The sequence below is a fragment of the Cynoglossus semilaevis genome, chromosome 4, assembly GCF_000523025.1.
Source record: "Cynoglossus semilaevis isolate Cse_v1.0 chromosome 4, Cse_v1.0, whole genome shotgun sequence".
Classification (NCBI taxonomy): domain Eukaryota; kingdom Metazoa; phylum Chordata; class Actinopteri; order Pleuronectiformes; family Cynoglossidae; genus Cynoglossus; species Cynoglossus semilaevis.
The window spans coordinates 9,223,734-9,248,096 of NC_024310.1; the positions used below are offsets into that span (position 1 = coordinate 9,223,734).

At 39.4% G+C, this 24,363-nt stretch overlaps 1 protein-coding gene across 2 annotated transcripts in view; it reads right to left on the reverse strand.

The window, feature by feature from the left end:
* The window catches only part of treh (trehalase (brush-border membrane glycoprotein)), a 34,160-nt gene that overhangs the window by 3,604 nt on the left and 6,193 nt on the right, over positions 1-24,363 (reverse strand). The window contains exons 12-15 of one of the 2 annotated variants that reach the window (XM_008309008.3): positions 24,035-24,146; positions 23,421-23,533; positions 23,287-23,340; positions 21,498-22,002 (exon numbers count right to left, since the gene is read on the reverse strand). In XM_008309008.3, the coding sequence (XP_008307230.1) occupies positions 21,841-22,002; positions 23,287-23,340; positions 23,421-23,533; positions 24,035-24,146 (441 nt within the window). In that variant the 3' untranslated portion in view covers positions 21,498-21,840. Of the gene's footprint in view, positions 1-21,497; positions 22,003-23,286; positions 23,341-23,420; positions 23,534-24,034; positions 24,147-24,363 lie in introns of those variants that run through there. The other variant, XM_025054898.1, reaches the window with a different exon arrangement.

Below are 24,363 nucleotides of genomic sequence, written 5' to 3' on the forward strand. Positions count from 1 at the left end.
CTAAGTATTTTAAGGCAAATTAGTGTATTTTTAGTCATTTTTGAGAAACTTTTTTTTTCAGAGATTACTTTGGGAACTTATTGGTATAGTATTTTACTGTTATTAAAAGTTGAAATACAAAAAAAAAATTCTCAATTTTAACCACAAAAATGGACATAACTAAGTATTTTAAGGCAAATTAGTGTATTTTTAGTCATTTTTGAGAAACTTTTTTTTTCGGAGATTACTTCGGGAACTTAGTGGTATAGTATTTTACTGTGATCAAAAGTTGTAATACCAAAAAACGTACATTTTTTCTCAATTTTAACCATTAAAATGGACATAGCTAAGTATTTTAAGGCAAATGAGTGCATTTTTAGTCAATTTGAGAAACCTTTTTTTTTTGGAGATTTGTTCTGGAAATTATTGGTATAGTATTTTACAGTGTACCAAAAACGTATATATTTTTTCTCAATTTTAAGTATTTACAGGCAAATTAATGCATTTTCATTCTTTTTGTGGAACTTTAATTTTTGAAGATTTAAGGAAATTAATTACATACAAAATACACATGCAGTGCACTGGTAGAAAGATGACTAAGTGTGCACCCTCACTCTCTCTCTCTCGCTCTCTCACACACACACACACACACCTGCATCTAAATATATGCACAAAATACACACAGAGACACACATAGTGCATTAAAAAGACATCTGCCATCATGTGACCATCAGGCATTCAGATGCCACCCTCCAATGAATATAAAATATAAACACTCCTCCAAATACTCCTCCCCATGGCCTCCATTTCAAACCATTATCTTGGCATAATAAACACATTAGCTTCTCCCTACCCAATTCCTGCCCCAAAGACGAATCTTTCTTCACTTTATAAAATAATTTGCCAACATTATATGTGCTCTTGAATAATTCATGAAGGCTCAGGGAGAGTTTTCATCCACATCTGAATCATGGAGGTGGCAGAGTTTACACACACGCAGGGTTAACAGTCGGACAGGCTATAAGAAATGAAAGAGGAGGTTTTGGTTGGGAAAAAAACCCACTCGCCTTGAAAATGATATACAATTGGGTATATTCACTCTGAAGGCTGTTTATTCATTCAGGCAGTGAGGGAAGCTCAAATGAAGATGCAGAATCATATGATTTCTCTCCGACTTTCATAATTGGGTTAAGCGAGAGGATTTCTTTGCTGCTTTCTGTGGATTTTTATTTTCCTGAATGCTGCCATATTTTACCACAAGCAACAGCAAGGCAAAACAACGTTTGTGTTTTTATAGGAAGTCGTTAAAGTGAATCAATTAAACTAAATGACATGATGAAATTATTTCTTCCCAGGCTTAAAGACGACGGAGGCGGGAGGAGCCCTCTGTAAGAGGTTTTTTGAATATTTGGCAATTGACACTTGTGTTTCAGACTAAGCGTCTGGAAAAACGTGTGGGATTCAATATGTAGGATACAGACTTTTCCATTCATTTCCTGTATAAGCACAAAGAATCATGTGGAACGTGCGCATAAAATGTTTGTCATTTACTGCCTTAGTTTGGTCTTCAGAACCTAATTTAAATGTCCATAGAAATTATATTAATTTACTAGTACCTATCATGCTGCAAGTACATCATTCAAAGTATGTATTCCTCAGGTACTCTGCATCATCACAGACTGGGTTAATGATGGGATGTGAGAGAAATTGTAGGAGTCCTGGGTTGGGACCACGGGGGCTGTATATCTACCAGCAGATCAAGCAGCTTAAATGAGTTCTGAACAGGAGAATTTGTCGATCATAATTGATCTTGCAAAGCAAGGGCACAGGGAGATGAGGAAGACAACACGCGAATGTCACAAGATAGAGAAAAGGAGGAAATAGAGGGGGGAAAAAATCCTCCAGCTTCCCCTGGAGGCTACAAGCACCTTTTACGAAGTGCGTGCCCTTTTCCCTGCCTCCACATTGAATCTATTTCCTATTCATCTCCTTCCCCTCCCCTCTTATCTTCCTTATCAAAATTCTTCTTCATTATCATCGTTGACAGGGAGCTCCTGGAACAGCTGGAAACAACAGTCATGCTTTAGGAAGCATATGGACAAACCTCCATTCAGAATTCATTCTGAAAACACAGGAGGCCACGACGGAAAACAAAGAACAGACAATGACTGAAAATTATTCACTTTCATCCAGGCATTGTAATTCCTCCTTTTCCCGAGCAAGATAATGTCATGTGCAAATGCATTAGCAATTGCTTTTGTTAAGCAGGGGTCTGGTGGAAAGGCTTATTATCGCAGGTTCTACACTGTCACTGTAATTATCTTTGCACAAATCTCTGACGCTGGCTCTCTACCCCCTGGTGTAGTTCTTCCTCTCTGTCTCTCTGCGAGGCTTTTTAATCTGCTCTATTGAGGCCAAGCTATTAGAGAAAAATTGTAAAACAGCTGTGACGCAAACATGGAAAAGCACACAGGCTCCAGATTCGAAAACACGTGTGTAGTTCTGAAAAACTGCAGTATAATAAAAGGTATTTATTATTTTTTGCCAGTATCCAATATGCCGATATTGTCCAAATGCTTAATTTCCGATTCCAATATCCACCGATTATCGATATAGGCCTGGTGGTATTTATTTATCTGTACAAACCACTGTATGAGCATGAGATTAAGTTAATGAGCTGTAATGCTGCCATCTAGTGACTCTCACTTTAATATAGAGCCGTTTATCCCCAAAACTATTTTTAGGGCCAATGTCATTTGGGGAAATCCAGGCATTGCGTTATCGGGTTTTCATTATCGGAGGCAAAACCGATAACGATTCTTACAGATATTACATAATGTGCTAATATCGGGACACTAATATCAGTCAGATGATATTATCAGATATCCCTAACTTTAATCTCTCCTTTGTCTCGTGGTGAATGTTACAGCCTGTTACATTCACCTATCCTTGTCAAGTTGATGTAGACATCTTACGTTTTCTGCCACTTCTACTGTACACTTCAAGTTTGTTTGTACAGACAAAACAAATATAATAATAAACCTGAGCTGGGCTCTGTAAGGCTGCAACACCAACCAATATAAGGCTGCTAATATGCCGCACTCCCACATATCATCATCATAGGTATCAATTTCTCTGTTGTTTGTGACAATTGCAGTCAAAACATTCTTCACAGCCTCCTGTCAAATCTATGAATTTAACGACCAGAATTACAGAGGACAGAATCCAACCTGCACAATTCTTCTTTGAATCAAAAACGTCACTTCCACAGAACAGTTCCTGTGTCCAGTCTTCTCGACAGTGACAGTTGGACAAGGTTTCAAAATATAAAGTTAGTCGTTAGTGTAACGTCTTTATAAATCATACAGATTATTATTTTCCATAATAATTTATTTCCATTTTCGTAAAGTGTCTCTTGTTTACGTCCCTGTTTCCAGTGATCATTACAGCTACTGGATGTTTATTAACCTTGAACCTGAGGCAGTGTTGCATTAGAAACCATCATGTTGTCATGATGCACTCAGCTTCACAGGTATAGTTCACTGCAGTGCGTCGAGCCTGTATTATGCAAGAGGAGGAAACAGAAATTTTGGTGCAGAAAGGACAGTATTCACTGTCTGTAGATTTAACATGAATATGTTTCTAGACTGGATGTGATATTATGAAAAAACCTCCTGCTACTGAGCAGTATCTGGGTGAGTTTTGTTCAAAAAGGCACAAATGAAAGCCTGAAATGTGGACGAGGAAAACTCCGGGCCTGAAGTGTTTTTCACATCACATAAGTCATAGTGGACCCACATCAGTGTGTCCTGACGACGGAGCAGCTGGTAATTGCATTTCTGTATATTCCAAAGGCTATGTCACCATAATTGATAAAACTGTGACTTCCAGTGTGTTGCAGCCAATCAGATCTGGTCGTGGACCACATAGAGTGCAGGCAGTGTCAGCAGCAGACCCTGATATAGAGCACAGCTGATGTCTGCAGTGAACATGGCTGGTGATTAATGGCTAACACTCAGTCATGCAGTTATTAAATGTGGTCAGATTATTATGGTTGGTCGGTTGTTTTTTGTTTGTTTGTTTTTTTACAGACAACTTTATTTATTGATGGCTGTGAAGCTATGATGAGAATTTGAATTCATTAAACAGTGCAACACAAATGACTCATTGATGCTCGCTTTAATGACTGCATTTTTTGTGTTTCTGTGATTTTGTTTTTGTTACTGCGGTATTGAGTCTTTAAGCTTTGCTCAGCAGCTCCTGGCCACACGTTCAGATTTATTGAATACATAGCAGAAGGGTATTGATCTGAAATTCTGCAAGAATGCAAACAGTTGCTCTAAGGAAAGCCCTAATGCTACAGTCTGGCCTTCATTTATATTTCAGACAACAGTGTTCTTTGTCTCTAACTCTGAAACAGTGCTTTGTATCTGACGCAGCCCTGTTTATTGAGACTTCACTCCCTACCCTCCAGCACCATGTCAGCCTCATAAATAAAAATGCTCTCTGGGATTGTTGCTCAGGAACTTGACCTTTGAGCTCGACTTCAGCCATCTGAGTATACAGTATATATACCGTATATATGAAGAGGTTTCCTTGAATCATAATCAGTTACCACTAACATCAATGTAGTTAAAGAAATTAAAGTAATTAATTAAAGGAAGACGTTAGGATTGTTTCTAACACTTTCCTGATAATAAGAATCAAATCCTTTGCTCATTTTACACTGACACAGTGACTTTATAGAAAGAGTGCACTGTCAATGGAAAAACTTTATTAGCCTTAGCTTTATAGCTAAGCTAATGAATGAAAATGGTTTTAATCCAAATTCTTCATATATTATTTTCACATATTGACGTACTGATTGAAAACAATGTTCGGACAAAACGTAGTAGCTAGGCCAGTAATGTAGTATTTGAGATGTCACAGTACTGTGGTTGGTCATAGTACTGTCATAGTACTGTGGTTGCATCATTGAACAAAATTCAAGGCAATTTAGGGAATAGTGCTTACAACCATGATTATTACAAATACAAAAAAGTACAGTATGTATATGTATATATAGATATATACATATATAGATCTTCACATAGTTCATGATTCAGACCCTATTCATAGTTTGCATCTGTCAGTAGTGCCGGACTTTAACTACTGCTCATCTGTTAGCTCATTAACCGCCACTGTAAGTAGGAAGGTCAATATACAAGACACTTGGCTTGTAAAGAAATCTCATTATGTTCCGCCGCTAAAAAACAGTAGCATTACGTTCCATCAGTGGTTCTACCGTTCGCAGTGACTTCACAGAGATTGTCTCCTAATAAACAACAGATGCCTGAGAAAATGGTACACGAGTCGAGCCACCAAGAATCTGAGGCGCAGAGAGCTTGTGTTTCATTCAAAATGACCTTGAACACTTTATCTCTCCCTCTCATCTCTTCTGTATTCTATGATTCTTTTGTATCCGTCACATGACCCTGTTGTTAATCAAGAAGAAAGATCAACTCTGGAGGAATGTTTGTTCACTCTGGCACCGGCTGCAGTTTATTTAGCTTTGTGCTGCCTTGGTTTGAATCCAATCCTGATTTGGATGTTATTCAAACATCACTTTCAAATTTGGGAATCTGGAGGCCAACTTTGGCCCGTTAGTAGAAAAAAAGAAGCTCAGTTCTTCCTTTTGGTGCAGTTTGGCAAAGTTGTGTCATGAATGGTTTAGCACGGGTCGCTCTGAGGGACACCGAACCAGGAAATAAGACGAAGAAGAAAAGAGAGCCTCTGGTCATACGCCAGAGGGCAAAGCAGAAAGGTCCGTTTCATTTTTGCCCTCATGCTGCCTCTAATGAAATGACCACTGACAGGGATCACGGAGGATGTCTTTTGTGAAAACCTAATATAACTGTTGCAGAATAGACAGGGTGGGGAAAAAATCCTCCTGCCAGCGTCACCACTCTGGCTCTGCGGTCTGTCCTCCTGCTTAATTTCCTCAGAGCCTGCAGGGCCAGCCGGTAGGGGGATTTGACAGAGGACTCCTGAAAATATTGAGGAGAGCTGACACGGAGAGCAGCAGCCTTCTCATTGCTTGCAGCCAGACTGGAAGATGCTCAGCATGCAGAGAGAAGATGAGCCAAACAAGAGGAGCCAGCAGCTCCGTTTGCCCAACCCTGTAGGAGCTGGTGGCACAGTGAGCACACACTGCCACACTGAGGTCGTGAATCATACCTCTGCCTGCAACAAATTAAACACGTCATCGCTTGATTCTGCATCAAGCTCAGAAATTTACAATCAAATAATCGAGAAGCCTGGTACGCCAGCAGGGACACAATTTTAATTTACTTTCATCGACTTTTTGGAAACACTTTGATATTTTTAAAAATGTTTTGCCACTCCAGTTATCTTCACAGGCCTCCGGACAGATGTTTTAGATTCACAGGACTGTGCTGTTAGCTAAATAAATAGAGAGAAATCCATGAGTTTCACTTTTAATGGTTGTTGTGACAGGAGAAAATTAAAGATATCATTAAAAAAAAAAAACTCCCTGAGATTGTGAGATTGAGACAAGGATGAAGCCATCCATCAATGTGCGAAAAACACAAAATCCTGGACCCGGACGTATACAGATGTTTGCACAGCATACAAAGAAACTATGTTCAGTAGTCAGAGGAGCGCTCACTTGTGTGGCATCGAGTAAATAAGATTCAACGTGTCAAAGACGTTTGAGATCATTTAGACGAGGAAGATGCTGCCTTCAAGACCTTCTATGTCAATTTATTTATTACAAAAGTATGGCTTTGTGTTTAACCGACTGGCCTGCAGATTCCAGATCAGTCCATGACTGAAACAACTGCCCAGGAACTACTGTACTGACAAGCTCAAGTTAGCACAAATGTTCCCACTAATTTCTCAAGCATTTTTCAGAACATAGAAAAGTTTGGGTACCCCTGTTCTAGTGTCCCTTAGGCTTTCACAGGACAGTTGGCTTTTTAATATTTTCTTTAAGTTTCCATGTAAAACACCTTCTGTTTCCAAACTATTAAGAATTTCAATAAAATGGAAAGTGACCATGCCTCTGCCATTTTAGGTTTGGGTGAGATACCGAGCTACAGATGACATATTTATAAGGTTTCTGGCCCATTTGAGTTCTACCATCCATTGACAGTTTGCAGCCCCCATATTTCAGTCGTGTCAGTGCGACCTTTCACGACAGACGTTATTAAGGAATTATAGGCAAGTCCACACTTTCAAAAATGTCACTCTGAGGCCAAATTCATGACCGACTGTTTTCTCCACTCCACAGCTCCTGCACACGCAGCCATTTTTGTCTTGTCAATGTCAAATCAAAGCAGCACACTGTTCTGGGTCGTGACAAAAGAAAGCCTGACTTTAGTAAAGACAAATGTGTTTTAAAGTGTGGGGGGAAAACAAAAGTCAGACAGGAGCCGAAGTTGTCGAGGTGCAGTACGATTACAATCGCAAGAACTTTGTTTGTTGCTGTACAGAAAATCTGTGATGAAAAAATATTTTTCGAGTCTGTAAATTTAGTTTGTATTCCACATACGCCACTATTCAAGGAAAAACAGAGTTGTTTACAAGCAAGTCAAGGACAACTTTATCATAAACATATCTACACAGAGGCGTTCAGGGACCATAAACTGTTCACACTTGTCTGTCACAGAAAGCACAGCGTGTGACAAAGTGATAAGTGTTATTTATGCACAAGCTTAAGAAATTGTGCCGCAATGCCTGCTGGGTCACTAAGAGAATTTCTTAGTAATTAGCAGAACTTAATGGACCAAAGTAGTGATTTTGCATGTTTTCGCCTTTTTACTGCCGACAACTGGAGAAATGTGTTTGTGCAGAGTGTTTTTAAACAATGTGATGATTTACATTTGGGTTTTACTTTGTGGGTTATTATATTCATTTTGGTTTTATTATTTTTTTCTGTATAAAACCTTTATTGTTGCCTACTAGCATACTGCACGTTTACCTTGATTTACGGTACTTCATTCCAACATGAAGGTTAAACTACACCTTATACTACCTATCTTAAAATAACATTTTATAACAATAACAGAAAATATTTACTTTGAATCCAATTTTAACATTATTGACTAAAGTTGGAAAAAGTTGTTTGTTGCAATTTTTAAGCATTGAAATTTAAACAATTTGTCATTTCTTTGGCTGTGCTACTGTAGTAAATGGTAGGTTTTCTTGAATGCCCCTGAATTACTTTTGCAGTTGTTAAATAATAATACAAATTTTTGTAAGCCATTGTGCTTATATTTAAAATTGGTCATTTAATAAAATTAATTAATAAAAGCTACTTATTTTGTATACATCAGTAAATAATAGACAGAAGACATGAATTATGACTTCTAAGTTATTTACATAAATATGACTTACTCACTAAATACTGACTGAAGTAAACAGTGCCTGATGTTTTTCAGTTTTATTGCCACTGTTTTTGTGTAATTTCTGCAATTGCATCAAAATTACATCTCTCAAAAAGTGCACACACTTGCAGTAGAGTTGTTTTTGTCACTGCGAAAGAGTCATTTCTGTTGACGACTCTACTGTTTTCAATAAACTCTCTCTCAAACTTAGGAAAGTGACATGACACGTCTCCCTCCTGATCACTACAGCCTGTCTGTCTCTGCTGCACCTCTGCAGGCTGGAAATGCCTCTAAAAATGCCTCTTATTTCTGATTATGCTTTCACTAGTAGAACAAAATGTATTAACCTTGGGTTAGTGATTAAATCCGTGGTGGTCTTCGTGCAGTCACTTTTGACATTTTTAAGACTCTGAGTCATAATTTAACTAAAAAAAATGAACTATGGCAAAAAGATTAATTTAGTTTTTCGTTCTCAGAAGGAGCTGGTGTTAATGAATGGACTATTTTAATGTCACGGACCAAATTAGTACTTAGCTCTGGCTGCTACCTCGTACAGTAGAACGCTGCTGCAGCATTACAGCTAAATTAACGTTGGTCATCAATTAATTGCATTCGTACCAATGAAAATGAAACCTCATCAAAAGATGTTCAGTTGATCTAGTTGTAATTTTCAATGAAAAACTATATTTCTAGTTAATGAAATCTCTCCAACAGAAACCTTCTGAACCCCCCTTCCCCCAGTACAACTCCAGTGCCCACTGAGTGTTCTACCTGTACCACATGATGAACCACCTCCCACCACCACCACCACCTTCCCCATGTTCTCTCACAGCCTCAATTATTCATATTCAAACCTGATTAGGAGCTGAGGTTGTTTTACATTCCAAAGCAGTTAGTGTTGGTAATGGCCCCCCTGAGGTCACAAAGATGTGGCCACCTCCTATCTTACTCACTTCTAATTCTGTATGTTCATACCTGGCTGCCAAGGTGAGAGTAGAAGAGCCAAGTAATGATGTGTGGGAGTGAGAAGGTGTCCAGGGCAGCCCTGGCCACTGTTCCTCTGACTAATGGTGGCCATGTCCAGCCTCTGATTAATTAAACATCCCATGGGGGTCAAGGAGTCACGGAAGGCGATGTAATTTATCATCTGGCTGCTGCGTAATGGAGTGTGGCCTACTGCACAGTCTCTCATTAGGTGTGATAAACCCAGTAGCAGCGTCCAAGGCCTCCCCACAACTGAGGCAGGCCAGAAAAGGCAAAGCTCAGCGACGTGTCTCCTTGAACAAATGCCACCGTTTGCTCCTGGAAACCAAACAAGTGTAACTGTAATCGCCTTTTGTCATCTTCGACTTAATGAAACAATACCAGCTCTCCATAACTACAAAGACCTGGGCTGTCTGAGGGCTTTAAAGCAGAGGTAAAAGTAACTTTGGGCTAGGTACATTAGCTTGAATACTGTTGGGTTGGGTCACTTTCCAAAAAAAAAGGGCTAATTTTCAAATTTGTAAATGCACTTTAATCTTTAGTAACAAGCAAGAAGTAATTATTTTCCAAGTCAAAAACATAAGGAGATAGGAGATAAATAGTTTTGGTAGGGATTGTTCAAATTTCCAAATTTGAACAATCCCTACCAAGCTACCAAGCTGCTGGATCTGTTTTTATATATATATAAAAAGCCTATATATATAGAAAGCCTGTGTTCCAGGTATCAGATTGAATATTATTGATTAAATTGTTTAAATTATTATTCAAATACAAAAACTTCAAATACAAAACTTACTACAGTATTGACAGATACCATCACCAAACTGGGTAAAAATAATAATGCGGATCAGTACGATAGCAGGGGGTGGGGGATAAGATGGAGACCCACAGTCCAATGTGGCGACCCTTGAAGGGAGCAATGAAAGCAAAAGAAAAAAGAAGTTTAAATTTGGAAAAAAATGGATGGTAAAAAGACTTTTGTCTGTTTTATAAGGACAGAACATTTTTCAATGGTTCAGTTTTGTAAAGTTATGAAAATGTAAGATTTCTGTAACAGGTCTAAGGCTAAAAAGTAATCGTTGAAAAGAGAATAATTAAATAAATGAAAATGGAAAGGAAACACGTCCAACTAAAATGAAACCTTTAACTAAATTAGAAGACGACACAGACCTCTGACTGTCTGCCGCTCGTATGATTTGAAAAGGCTAAAGAAATATCAGAAGCGCCACATAGAGTGGTGGAACCTTTAAACAATAATTTCATTCCAACACTTGAAGAGGACCAGTTCTTTTATGAATGTTTTGTTTTGTGGACCAGACTCTTGTCCTCCACCTTTCTGTCTACAGAGCAAAATAGTTTTGACCCCCTTTGGTTCAACTGATTTGTGAAAAACTGTTTCTTTTTACCTCATCACAATGTCTTTTTCTGCATAACGTTGTTTGGCCTCTACAGAATTTGTTTTTTTAACTTATTTTTTTGAGAAGTTCTTTGAAATGACCATGATTAAGGAAAAATTGTTTTACTTCAATGATTGAATTCATTAATACATTCAGCTTTCATCAATAAAGGCCTATGAAAAAAAAAATACTCAAAAAATCAAAAATCCATAAAAAAGAAGAAAATCACCATACAGTAAATTCACATTTTTATTATTTTTCTAAGAGAATAATATTAACTATTAATATGTTCAAAATGTGATATAATACAAATATTTGGACCTATATGTAAAAAAATGAGCCACCATGAAAAAGATCTTATGAAGACCATGCACCAGTACAGCAGTATTTCTATATAACTTTTAAAAAATTTAAAATAATTCATAATTAAAATTAACTATTTAAATTGTAATTATATATGCTGGTATTTCCACAAAATTTCTATTTTTTCTCTCAGCTTTGTAATAATATTATATTGTTGTCATGAAAATGAAAGAAATTGGCACAAGATATTTTCACTGGCCAATCAAGAACAGTCTGAAGTTTTGTGCCTAAAGAGGTTAAATAATGTCATAGGCCTCTGTTTAGTGCCTTTGTTTTCTTATTTATGGGCTGTACTGTGTGGTTCTTAGCCAAGGTTCATTTCTTTATTTTAAAAAATGTAACAGAGAAGAAATGTGGCTTTGGTAAAAATGCATTAAACTCTAAGAGATTGCATTCTGCTTACACATGCTAAAACACCCGCAGTGGCTTAAAATCACTAAGTGGAAACAGACCTCGAAGTCAAGCAGGGCCGAATTTTTTCCTATTTATAGCCCTTGGTTTAGTTACACAAGAAAAATGTGGAAACTTACAAAAGAAGAAAATTAAGGTTGGAAAATCACAATCTAAATCAGTGGTTCTCAAACTCTTTCTGCAGCAGCAGGACTACAAGCCAGCACTCCCCACATCAACACATTCACAGCTACTGGGCTAGAACACCGCAGAAATGTATCTAAATCACTGTAATTCTCCCAGAAAAAAATAAAATAAAATTATAAATCTGTCCTGCTGATTTGACCTGAAATAACAAAGTGTCCTCCTAAGGGGGCGCTATCCCCCATATGGAAAAAGTAAAAGTTATTCTTCACAAAAAAAGAAAAATAAACTCAAAAAAACTAATTTTAATATATAATTTTAATATTTTCTAAAAACATCACTGAGCTCTGATCCCACACCTCAGAGCTCATTTGTATGGTTGTCATGTTGAAGACTAAAGTATTTCAACTTCATTCAGAGCAGCCCTCCAGGGGGCACTGTGAGGTACACTGAATGTTTGTATTTCTTGTTTGTGTACCTAATTCAGCACCTCACAAAATTAAAATTCCTATAGTTCCTGTTTTTGTCTGACTTCAACCCCCAGACTCCTTACATTTTAGCCTCCACCTTCATAAAAACAACTGGACTACAGTATTTTTTTTCCTCACATTTAATGGCTGACAGTTGGAATTTTGTTTCAGGCCATTTTCAGCTATTTTTTTTCATCTAACATTCTGTAAATTAACAATCTGTGATCTTCTCTCCTCTTGCTCTTGTTGGTAACTGCAGTGACCCGATGCTAATACCGCTACTCGTTGCATACCATTATCTAAGCTTCTCCTGCTAAGACGCATGGGCGTGACTCAACCCTGCCAGGCGCAGAACAGCCACATGGCCCCCGCAGCTACACCTCTACTGGAACATCAGAGCATCTGTCCCCCCGTGGCTTGCCTTTCAAGCAGCACAAGGCCATCTTCTTCCAGCACTAGCATTTTTCAAAAGCGTAGCCAACTCTGGGGGAATATATTATCATCACTTTGCAATTCCATCTGGTGGCACAACACCTGGAAGGGTGGTTTAAATGGTTTTTCAGCTTGGAGAAAAAAAAAATCTTGTCCAGGAACACACAAACGATGAAGAATCTTTCTGCCATCCATGTTATTAATCATTAAAAATATCCATCACAGTCATGTTATCATCTCCCTGTAGCCCACACTGAAGGTGACCTGTGATTAAAGTTTTGTTGTTTTTCAACAAAGCCCAGAATTCTTCACATTTTCACTCCATAACAATCAAATTAAAGGTGTGAATTTCCAGTATTTTCCACAGACCCCTCCTTCCTTACGGACGATCTGGAAGGATTTGTTGATTTCATAGTGTGAAAGACATTTCATTTCTCCATTCCATTGGGACACAACAGGTCTCTAGTGGTCAAAGATGGTCTTGACATGACCTTCATAAATAATATCCAGATATGCATTACTAATGAGGAAAATGAAAGAAACGTTCCTCATCTGGACAGAGAGCCATTCAGCCTCCTTATCCAACAACCTTGGCTAAGCTGTGCAGAGTTAATTAAAGGAAAATGCAGGTGGCCGTTGTACACAAATTAGTCGTAAACAGAGGGCAGGAGGTTGATAACGTGAGCTGGAGGAGGAAATGTTTTCTTTATATTCCACCCAGATTTCTCTCTTTGTAAAAAAAATTATAATATTCACCATCATAAATTAAATGTTACCCTTTCCATCCTCCAACCAACAACAGCCTCACACAGGGATCAACAAGTGACATTCCAGTAACATTCTGCTGGTAATTATTTAGATTTTCACAATAAAAGTGTGGATCTAGAAAACATGGGACCCCCCAGTTCTCACAAACCATTTCTATTACACGTTAATGAATGCGAAAGAACTAATAAAAAGTGAAGGGCACCGAGACATGTCCATTACAGATTGCATTGCCTACATGCACTGGGCCAACACTAGTCTCCTGATGTTTACAAGCCCTGTGCTTTTTTAACCTTCATTTCCTTCATGTTGGCTGATAATATGAAATTGACTGACTAGGTTTGTAAGATCAACTCCATACTTGGAAGATTATACTCTGGCCCCTGACGGCAGGTACGTCCAGTAGGAAGAACTGCAGTTTCAATGGTCACAGAACTAGAACTGCTCTCTATAAGAACACAACATTTACCATTTACCATATTTCGGATTTACAGACATCAGATTTGAATCCCCTTCTTACAAACTAAGTTTAGATCAAGATGGAAGGTAAAGCAACACTGAGGGAATAGAAGCCTCTGGGAATTCATATTCCAGGTACGAAAAGCCATATGCTCAGCATTTTTTTACCAACAGTATATGAATTCCATTGGGAATGTTGGGTCTAATCTGTAGTCTATGTATCCACACTAATGACATCCAGTCATAGACCGCTGTGCAGAAAAGTTTCCTCCTCCTGGATTCAAATCTGAAGTTTGGATAAACTTAAATAATGCTACAATTGAAATGGTGTCATAAACTGTGGGCGAAAAACCCATAAAGGCCTCAGCGGCGGATCTGCTTTTTTTTAAATACGTGAAAAATGTCAACTTCTACTTTGAAGCTTTTGCATTCATCACAGGCAGACAGACTGAATGAATATTGACGATGCGCGGAATAACAGCTTACAAAGCACAAAGTCTGGGCTATTCAAATATTGCTCCTCTGCAAATGCAGACTCATGAGCTCCACTGAATCCTCCTCCCTTAATAATTACATTCCCCTCCTCCTCTGCCTCCACTCCTCCTCCTGTGTCCTCACTACTGCGACCCTGTTTACATCCTGTGATCTCAGCATTCCCTCCCCCAGGATCTCCCACCATATGCTGCTTTATTCTCCCTCCACCTCCAGCTCACCCAGTTCTCTACAATGGAATTAATATTTTAAAGGCAGCTCCTCAGCCATTTTTCTTGCTGACGAGCCTGAGGTGCAGAGATGGTTTCCGACCAGCCAGAGAACAATAAATATTAAAGTGTTTCCTTTGGAGGTTTTCCAATCCGGAGCTCCTTACGTACACTGTCAAAGTTGTGCTCTTGTGCCATTCTTTCCCTCTTCCTGTCTGACTCTCACTCCTAATCTATCCACCTATCCCTCCCATTTCATCTGCTGCACCATCTGTGCAGCTGTAATAAGCAGGACTCCTTGTGTGCTCTTCCTCACTCCCTCGCTTTCTCTTTCCTCCTGATTCCGCCTCATCCCCCTCCCCAGGCTCGGCCTCCCCTGCCTGGCTGTGTGACTGACTCGTTTGCGTCCCACGGCGGAGCTTCCATGCCATCAGACGTGCCGCGTTCTGTTCCACACTGCGCCCCTACTATTAAGCAGCAAGGCCAGGCAGTTAACACAACACTTCTCTCGTCTTTTGCTGAAAGCTCCACTTCTGTACACGTGGTGCCTTTGTGGCGCGTACAAGATGCGGGATAACTCTCAATTACCATCTCTATCTCAGAGTGAAGAGCCCCACATCTAACAATTCCCGTTCCCATCACCGGCAGTCTATTGATCTGAATCAGACGGCACACTGACATCCCACTCACCTGGATAATAGAAAAATCAGTGTGACATATTGTGCTTGATTCTGCGGGTTTGTGGTTCAAACGCATCAAAAGCACCTTCAAACTCAGACTCGGTGTGTTTGATTTCTCTTTTTCTGTAACAATGAAAAGTGTCTGGTAAAATCATCTTCTATCAGCAGGCAAGGACACCGTGCCAGACTGCAAATGCTGATAGGCTGTTGTGAACATCATATTGATTGTGTGCCCACCAGGATGAATATGGCATGACTGGCTTCCTGAGGGATAACGTCCAATACAACAAAGAGCTCTACTGCCTCACTGTGGCACGCGTGGGCAACAGGTTTTAACAGACAGATGACAAAGGGAGAGAAATGGAATCCAGAAAAACATTGGACAGAACATTGGAGCTGTGGTAAAAAATTAGTGGCCCTTTCACTTTCATTATTATTTGTAGGAATGGTGTGCTGATAATAAATTGTTAATATTAACAGAGTCGAGGGTAAGGGCAGGCAATAACATTAATATTGAAGGAAATTGATGAAAAAGGCTTAAAATGACAGAAATCACCAGAATAACAAACAAATATTTGTTGACAGATTTGACAGTTCCATTACATTTTGTGCCTCGGTAACTCAGATAATCCTCGATGATAAAGTTCAGGCTCTGTTTCAGCTGCTACTTTGACAAAAGATTATGCAAATAAAAATCAGAATAAGAAAAAAAAAAGAAAAAAACTATTTTAATGAACCTTGCATTTTTCCTCATGAAATAGAAAATACTGTGTTGCCAACCTCTTTGAGCATACAGAACAATTTATTCAATCGGGAGTTGGAATGTATCCACTAATGCACCTGACAATAAGATGCAGAAATAGGTAAGAGTCAACCTAGACCCCAATGAACTGCACAGAAATTGCTTCTGATGTAGTATTTTCCTATGTGGAGATTCCTCCCATTCAGGTTCAGGAGTTCAGATCAGCTCAGACATTACATTTTCTCAAACTGAAGACTTCTTCTAGTCTAGATTGGATTTTAAAATCTCCACTTTAGCGGCAGAAATTCCATAGGAACCATTCCTCGAAAACTATTGATCATAAAGAGCCTGATATCTCCGGACGGCGCTGGAATCGATATGACTGAGCTATCTCATATCTGTGGGTAATATGCCTCCAGTTAGTCAATCCTTCCAGTTTAGAGGTCGAGGACTTAGTCCAATCTCCAAACAATTCAGCCACAAATCCAGGGGAAAACCAGTTTTAGAGGAGGCAATGTTCATAATTAGGGAAATACATTACAAGGGAAGACAGGCATGAGGCCTCAATGAGTTATTGATTAAAGAATATTGAATGAGGGTCTTTGCTAGCAGTGGAATCATCTCCTGCCCTGTGATTCACCATCAGAGAACAGAGAGGCAGTTTCCCTGCATGTCCCCACTGTGGGTCCTCACAGACTGCAGGATGTGGGTGGTTAGGGAGGGGGATTATCCTGGCAGAGCGGAGCAGGGCTCCTGCAGCAGCGAGTGGGACTGAGCGGCACCACGAGGACTCAGAGGATAATGAGCAGTCTTTATGATGTGTGCTGCAGGGGCTGGTGAAGCCAGAGGACTGTAATGAAGCACAGACCTTTGCTGAGAGCCATGCAGAGAGGAGAACTTCGCTCTTCTGTTCCCTGCACCACTTTTATAACTCTACTGCAGGATTCAACCTCATTCTGGACAAACAGCAAGACACGATTAACAACACTATATTGTAATTTATAACTAAAGGTCACCGCTACACACAACGACTGAGCCTGAACCCCCTCTTTTCACAAATTAGGGTTAAGGTGACCTCAACCAGGGCACCAGTCACTCCAGAAACATGAGGCTAAAATGCTTTGCAATGCTATTTTAATTTTGTAAAATTCTCTGACTCGTTTGCGTCCCACGGCGGAGCTTCCATGCCATCAGACGTGCCGCGTTCTGTTCCACACTGCGCCCCTACTATTAAGCAGCAAGGCCAGGCAGTTAACACAACACTTCTCTAGTCTTTTGCTGAAAGCTCCACTTCTGTACACGTGGTGCCTTTGTGGCGCATACAAGATGCGGGATAACTCTCAATTACCATCTCTATCTCAGAGTGAAGAGCCCCACATCTAACAATTCCCGTTCCCATCACCGGCAGTCTATTGATCTGAATCAGACGGCACACTGACATCCCACTCACCTGGATAATAGAAAAATCAGTGTGACATATTGTGCTTGATTCTGCGGGTTTGTGGTTCAAACGCATCAAAAGCACCTTCAAACTCAGACTCGGTGTGTTTGATTTCTCTTTTTCTGTAACAATGAAAAGTGTCTGGTAAAATCATCTTCTATCAGCAGGCAAGGACACCGTGCCAGACTGCAAATGCTGATAGGCTGTTGTGAACATCATATTGATTGTGTGCCCACCAGGATGAATATGGCATGACTGGCTTCCTGAGGGATAACGTCCAATACAACAAAGAGCTCTACTGCCTCACTGTGGCACGCGTGGGCAACAGGTTTTAACAGACAGATGACAAAGGGAGAGAAATGGAATCCAGAAAAACATTGGACAGAACATTGGAGCTGTGGTAAAAAATTAGTGGCCCTTTCACTTTCATTATTATTTGTAGGAATGGTGTGCTGATAATAAATTGTTAATATTAACAGAGTCGAGGGTAAGGGCAGGCAATAACATTAATATTGAAGGAAATTGATGAAAAAGGCTTAAAATGACAGAAATCACCAGAATAACAAACAAATATTTGTTGACAGATTTGACAGTTCCATTACATTTTGTGCCTCGGTAACTCAGATAATCCTCGATGATAAAGTTCAGGCTCTGTTTCAGCTGCTACTTTGACAAAAGATTATGCAAATAAAAATCAGAATAAGAAAAAAAAAAGAAAAAAACTATTTTAATGAACCTTGCATTTTTCCTCATGAAATAGAAAATACTGTGTTGCCAACCTCTTTGAGCATACAGAACAATTTATTCAATCGGGAGTTGGAATGTATCCACTAATGCACCTGACAATAAGATGCAGAAATAGGTAAGAGTCAACCTAGACCCCAATGAACTGCACAGAAATTGCTTCTGATGTAGTATTTTCCTATGTGGAGATTCCTCCCATTCAGGTTCAGGAGTTCAGATCAGCTCAGACATTACATTTTCTCAAACTGAAGACTTCTTCTAGTCTAGATTGGATTTTAAAATCTCCACTTTAGCGGCAGAAATTCCATAGGAACCATTCCTCGAAAACTATTGATCATAAAGAGCCTGATATCTCCGGACGGCGCTGGAATCGATATGACTGAGCTATCTCATATCTGTGGGTAATATGCCTCCAGTTAGTCAATCCTTCCAGTTTAGAGGTCGAGGACTTAGTCCAATCTCCAAACAATTCAGCCACAAATCCAGGGGAAAACCAGTTTTAGAGGAGGCAATGTTCATAATTAGGGAAATACATTACAAGGGAAGACAGGCATGAGGCCTCAATGAGTTATTGATTAAAGAATATTGAATGAGGGTCTTTGCTAGCAGTGGAATCATCTCCTGCCCTGTGATTCACCATCAGAGAACAGAGAGGCAGTTTCCCTGCATGTCCCCACTGTGGGTCCTCACAGACTGCAGGATGTGGGTGGTTAGGGTGGGGGATTATCCTGGCAGAGCGGAGCAGGGCTCCTGCAGCAGCGAGTGGGACTGAGCGGCACCACGAGGACTCAGAGGATAATGAGCAGTCTTTATGATGTGTGCTGCAGGGGCTGGTGAAGCCAGAGGACTGTAATGAAGCACAGACCTTTGCTGAGAGCCATGCAGAGAGGAGAACTTCGCTCTTCTGTTCCCTGCACCACTTTTATAACTCTACTGCAGGATTCAACCTCATTCTGGACAAACAGCAAGACACGATTAACAACACTATATTGTAATTTATAACTAAAGGTCACCGCTACACACAACGACTGAGCCTGAACCCCCTCTTTTCACAAATTAGGGTTAAGGTGACCTCAACCAGGGCACCAGTCACTCCAGAAACATGAGGCTAAAATGCTTTGCAATGCTATTTTAATTTTGTAAAATTCTAATTATAACTTCGACCACAAAGATCTGGAAAATTCCAGGACTTCTAGTGTTAAGAGACTACTGTACGTTGACTAGTTCATGTTGCTAAATCCCGAGCAATCCTGAACCGGAAATGTCAAAAATGTGTTTACGAAAAGGCTAAAGGTTAGGGTACACGACCACGCTAGTATTACTCAACAGGGTCAGCCTGTGGATTCGCGGTTTCAAGGTCAGGCCTCTTGGGGGTTTGATTCTAATGCTAGTGTGTTGTGACAGAATAGGATAGTCCTTATTGTCATTGTGAACGAGAAGAGACAAAGAGGAAGAGTACAACAAAATGTAAACTGTAAAGAAATGCTATAAAACTCTAGGGGACATTTTCAATAGTCTACCCGTTCTGGGGATGTGTTTAATCCAGAGAATAGATTTTGACGTGTCTATTTATATATAATATTCAATTAAGCTGTTTCTTTTTCCTTTAGGGTTATCAAGATCAAGGTCTTTTTTTTCACAATTTCAGCAATGTTACATAATATCTTTGAGTGTGTTTTTTTGCAAGGCTTGTGCATTTTTTACGTATAAAATCAGCTACGACTCCTTCAAGTGTCATCGTTGGAGATCCTAGATTTAACAGGATCATTCCCTACCGTTCTAATACGTTTCTTGGAAGAGGTTCTCAAGCCCGACCTTGGGAATTTGGCGTGTATTAATAAGCAAAAGCGCTGTTCAGGCGTGGAAAAACAAGTCAGTACTGGTGTCAGTGTGTGTCTAGTTTGTATGCAGTGGCAGTAGCTGGATCACTGCTGAGGAGGAGACACACTGACCTCTGCTTCCACAACAACATGTAATGCACTTGTCAACCGGGGACATCGGTAAGAGCAGACATGCAGTAGGAAAACAGGCACTTGAAAAAGCCATAGGAAAGGATTTAAACACACATTGTGTACATGTACATTCTCCTCATCACAACATGAACGCAGGACTAACTCAGCACTTAACAGCTCTGACTCATTAAGGGAACGCAGTGTAATTTCCTGCTAAAAGAGCAGTGTTATGAGCGAGTTATCTGAAGGAGCCTGTTGTTCTTGATTTACTGCTGTCAGTGTTACACGAACGCAAACATAATTTACTGCTGTCAGTGTTACACGAACGAAAACATAACTGCTGTCACTCGCTTAAACTGCTCTCAACACAACGTACAACACACACACAACCGCTGCTGCTGCTGCTATAGGAGTCACATCTACACATGGACAGTGTGGGAAAAATAAACAGTCGCCAGGTTTACAACAGCAACAACCTGCCTTGTATGATCTACAGAGTTGTATGGGCTGCTGTACCTGTGGCCCTCAGTTCATTTCAAGCCGCACAGTCAATTTATCGTGTGCACTCATGCTAAAGAGAGACGCAATCATTGTTTAGCATCTCCGCAGCCAAATCAGAGAATCAGAAGCAACTCTCCCATCACAGTTTTTTTGGACAGCCATTTTGAATATCTCTGCAGCCTTAATTTCATGCTTGAACTGCACATCAGTGTAAATGTAGGCAGAAATGACAGCTTCCTGGGAACAATCACCAACAACAGAAAAAAAGGGAGGTGAAATGTTGCCAACTTTTTTCTCCATCACTACTGCTTAAAACGAGTTTTGAAACTCGTTGAGTATTGTATCTTAAAGATGTCGGAATTCAAAGCAATATGAAAAAGGTGACCTTATGTCTACAATAAATATCCATCTCTAGTGCGGTCGAATAAACTGTAGAGCAACAATTATGGACATGGTCAAAGCTGCCTGTTTCAACCTACGGTGAAGTCCTGGACAACACTTGGAGAGCCTCTGCTGGTGGAAGTGTGATCGACACATTGATGCTGTTGTTGGTCCAGGTGATAATTAGTTATGGTATCTACAGGAAGTGGTCGACTTATGGCATTACGCCATATGCAGAAGTTGGTTTTGTTCCCCAGCAGCCACTTTTTACCACTGTGTTAGCATATACATACATAAATATACTACACATACACACACACACGTTGTTGTTTCACATACACTGGGTTATTCAATACCCTCATGTATAACTGTATCTCACTGGTGTAACAAACATCCTCCTGCTGTCCCTGCACCGTTATTAAAATGTCACCATAGTGAGAAAATGTAATGGCTTTTAAAGATTGTTTTTCTTTATAGAAATTAGATCTTCTCTGAATAGATTCATATTTTTCAGTAATTTTAACTTAAATGAATACCTACATGCCTCCACACGACACATACAGACTAGTCAACAGAGTCATTTTAGTCCTACCTATTTATTTTATTGTTTTACATGTAACAATATTTATAAATTAGAGACAAATTTAGACAGTGTACATTTATGCTTCAGAAAATCAAACATTTGTGTTTATATTAATATTTAGTTTACCACCTGTTACAGAGAAACACTTTATTAAAGGCTCTGATTATATTTACACAGAGTCTGGACATGGAAGGTTAATCATTTTAGAAAATGTCCTCTTCTTACTTAATAAAATTCAGGAAGCAGCAATTTACTGCAGATTCTTTTTTATAATTTTTAGTTTGTCAAATTGATGTGGCGCAGTGACAACCAGGAGGAAAAATAATTACAAAATCCAACCTCTAGTCACACTCTGTCATAATGTTGGCTGCACTGAAGCATGAGCAAGGCTACAAGGACCAGAAACAGCAGGAGACTAGAGGACACCTGATGGCTCCCTGATGTGAGAGACGACCCGTACTGGTCCAGAAGCTGCAGGGCCACCCCATTGGTCCAACCAAAACCAAGCTATAGAAACACACAGGGCGACACAGCAGCTGATTAGAGATGGCTCTAATTCTGTTTGGCACAAATCGGCGGGGTTTCTGGGAAAAGGACATTTAAATTGAACACTGGGGGTGGAGATTAGTCTTAAGCATTAACTCGAACACTGCATGGAAATGGTTTATTGTATTTTTTTTTTTTATTGCAGTTCTGGTCACAATACTAGTGTCGGTTGTTGTTTGTGTTGAATCCTTTATGTTTGCTTCTTGATTATTTACCCAACATATAATTACTAAGTTATTAAGTTGTTGGAGTTTAGAGTCACAGCCGTCTATAAAAAGCTTTAATCAAACGAATGATAAAACAAAAAGAATCTCCGGGAGAACAGCACCTGTTAGCTTCACCCATGAGCTATTCTGTCTTTAGCCAACTCTTCTAAGCATCAGTAAATGAGCAGTGAGAAAGTTTGAGCCGACTACTAATGTTTGCACCGCCTTTAAAGTGCCCGTCCGCGATGACACACATGAGATCCAGCTAATTTTCTATTTCGTTTCTTTGTTTTGTTTTTTACACATGAGATCCAGCTAATTTTCTATTACGTTTCTTTGTTTTGTTTTTTGAAGGATGCTTTGCGGAGTAAGTTATTGTTAGCCACACAGGACTAGCCATCCATCAACAGATACAATCTTTCAATGCTGCGTAAAACAGCTGAGAGAAATGTCTGTCATATATAATATATCATATCATATATAAAGTACAGTGGAAAAGTTCTAAGACTGGTATTATAATTTTAGGTTTATATCTTCAGCAAAAACCCTCAAGGGAAACCTACTAAAAAACACTGGGTATTTACTGCCTTTATCTCCAACATTTGAAAAGAACACAATTTAAAATCCTCTAAGAGAACAAAGAAACAGGTTTTGACCCGGAGCCAAAAGTTTTGCCAGAAGGACGTTACAATTGGAAAACAATCCTTGAAAAGTATTAAGACTCTAAGAAATTTTTTTGAAGTTTCATTTCAATTTGTAATAAAACTTTTTGTCTCCTCTTGAGTATTTCCCATTGTGCTATAAACAGTCTATGTTGACAAACTGTCACTACTGACCTCAATTTACATTCAAAGTAGTTTCTAAGATGGCTTTTTGAAGCTGATGTATTAGAATCAAAATTAAAACAAAAGAGAATTGAGGAGCAAATGTGCTTTTGCACGTGTGGAGTTATGATCACATGAGGAAAATGAATTTTTTGTCAAAATAATGGACCAAGTGTGTCTAGGTGCTCTGTTTAAAAAAGATGAAATGAAAATACCTGAACTTCATACTCTCCTCCACCACCAGGTTTTCCATCTCCATTCACATCATACTGTCAAGGAGAAATTTAAAAAAAGAAAATCAATATAACAGATCCAGTAGTTTGGGTTCAGCCTCTTTAACTCAACTCACCTTTTCAAACATGGCCTCATACTTCACATACGCCAACCAGTTGGTCCTGATCCAGCGCTGGGCCAAATCAAAGGCTAGCTCCTGAGCTTCCGCTGATTGAATTTTAGATAAACCTGAAGGAGATTATTATCATTTGTCATCATCTTCAACACTGGGTTGAGATTTTGTGGTTTCTTAAATTTAGAAATGTTGATATTCTTAATTGAATGGTTGGTAATTTGTTTCCAGTTTACACATGTGGTTGAGCAGGGTTAGGATAGAAAGACACAAAAGAAGGTATAAAAATGTTGCAACACTTAATATCTTCCAATCTTTTTAAAAACAAATATCTAGAGTAAATTAAAATAATAAAATTAGCTTTGGATTGCTATATAAGGATCGGAAGTGATTAGTATACTTATATTATTAATATGTATTTTTATTTTATTTGTTATTAATTTTTTTTATATATACAGTATTTTTTGTGCCTTTATACAAACTACTAAAATTATACATGGTGCCAGATTCCCCAGCTTTGCATTTCCCTAAAGAAATGCACTGAAAGCCAAGCTGGTGGTGCTCCACGGCTACGGGTCTCAGAAAACTCAGTGACCGATAATTCATTCATCACCTACCGCTGATGAGCATGTGCTGTAATGGAGGCCATGCATTAGGATAGTCCCACTGCTGCCCTGACTGTCGGAGCGACGTGGGGACTCCGTTGGGAAACTGCAGAGCACCACTCGCCTGTACAGAATGAAAACAAACAGGAGAATGCTGATGAGTGTCTATAGAGGGAGGGGTGGACGGGGGGGAGTGGTATTCTGATGCGTGTAGCCTGTGCGCCATCTTCTGGAGCTAATGAACCCTGATCCTCTAAAGCAGGGATGTCCAAACTTTTTTGGGTGCGGGCTAAAAACAGATAAATAAGCAAAGGCCCGGGCCGCACCCCCCCCCCTCTCTC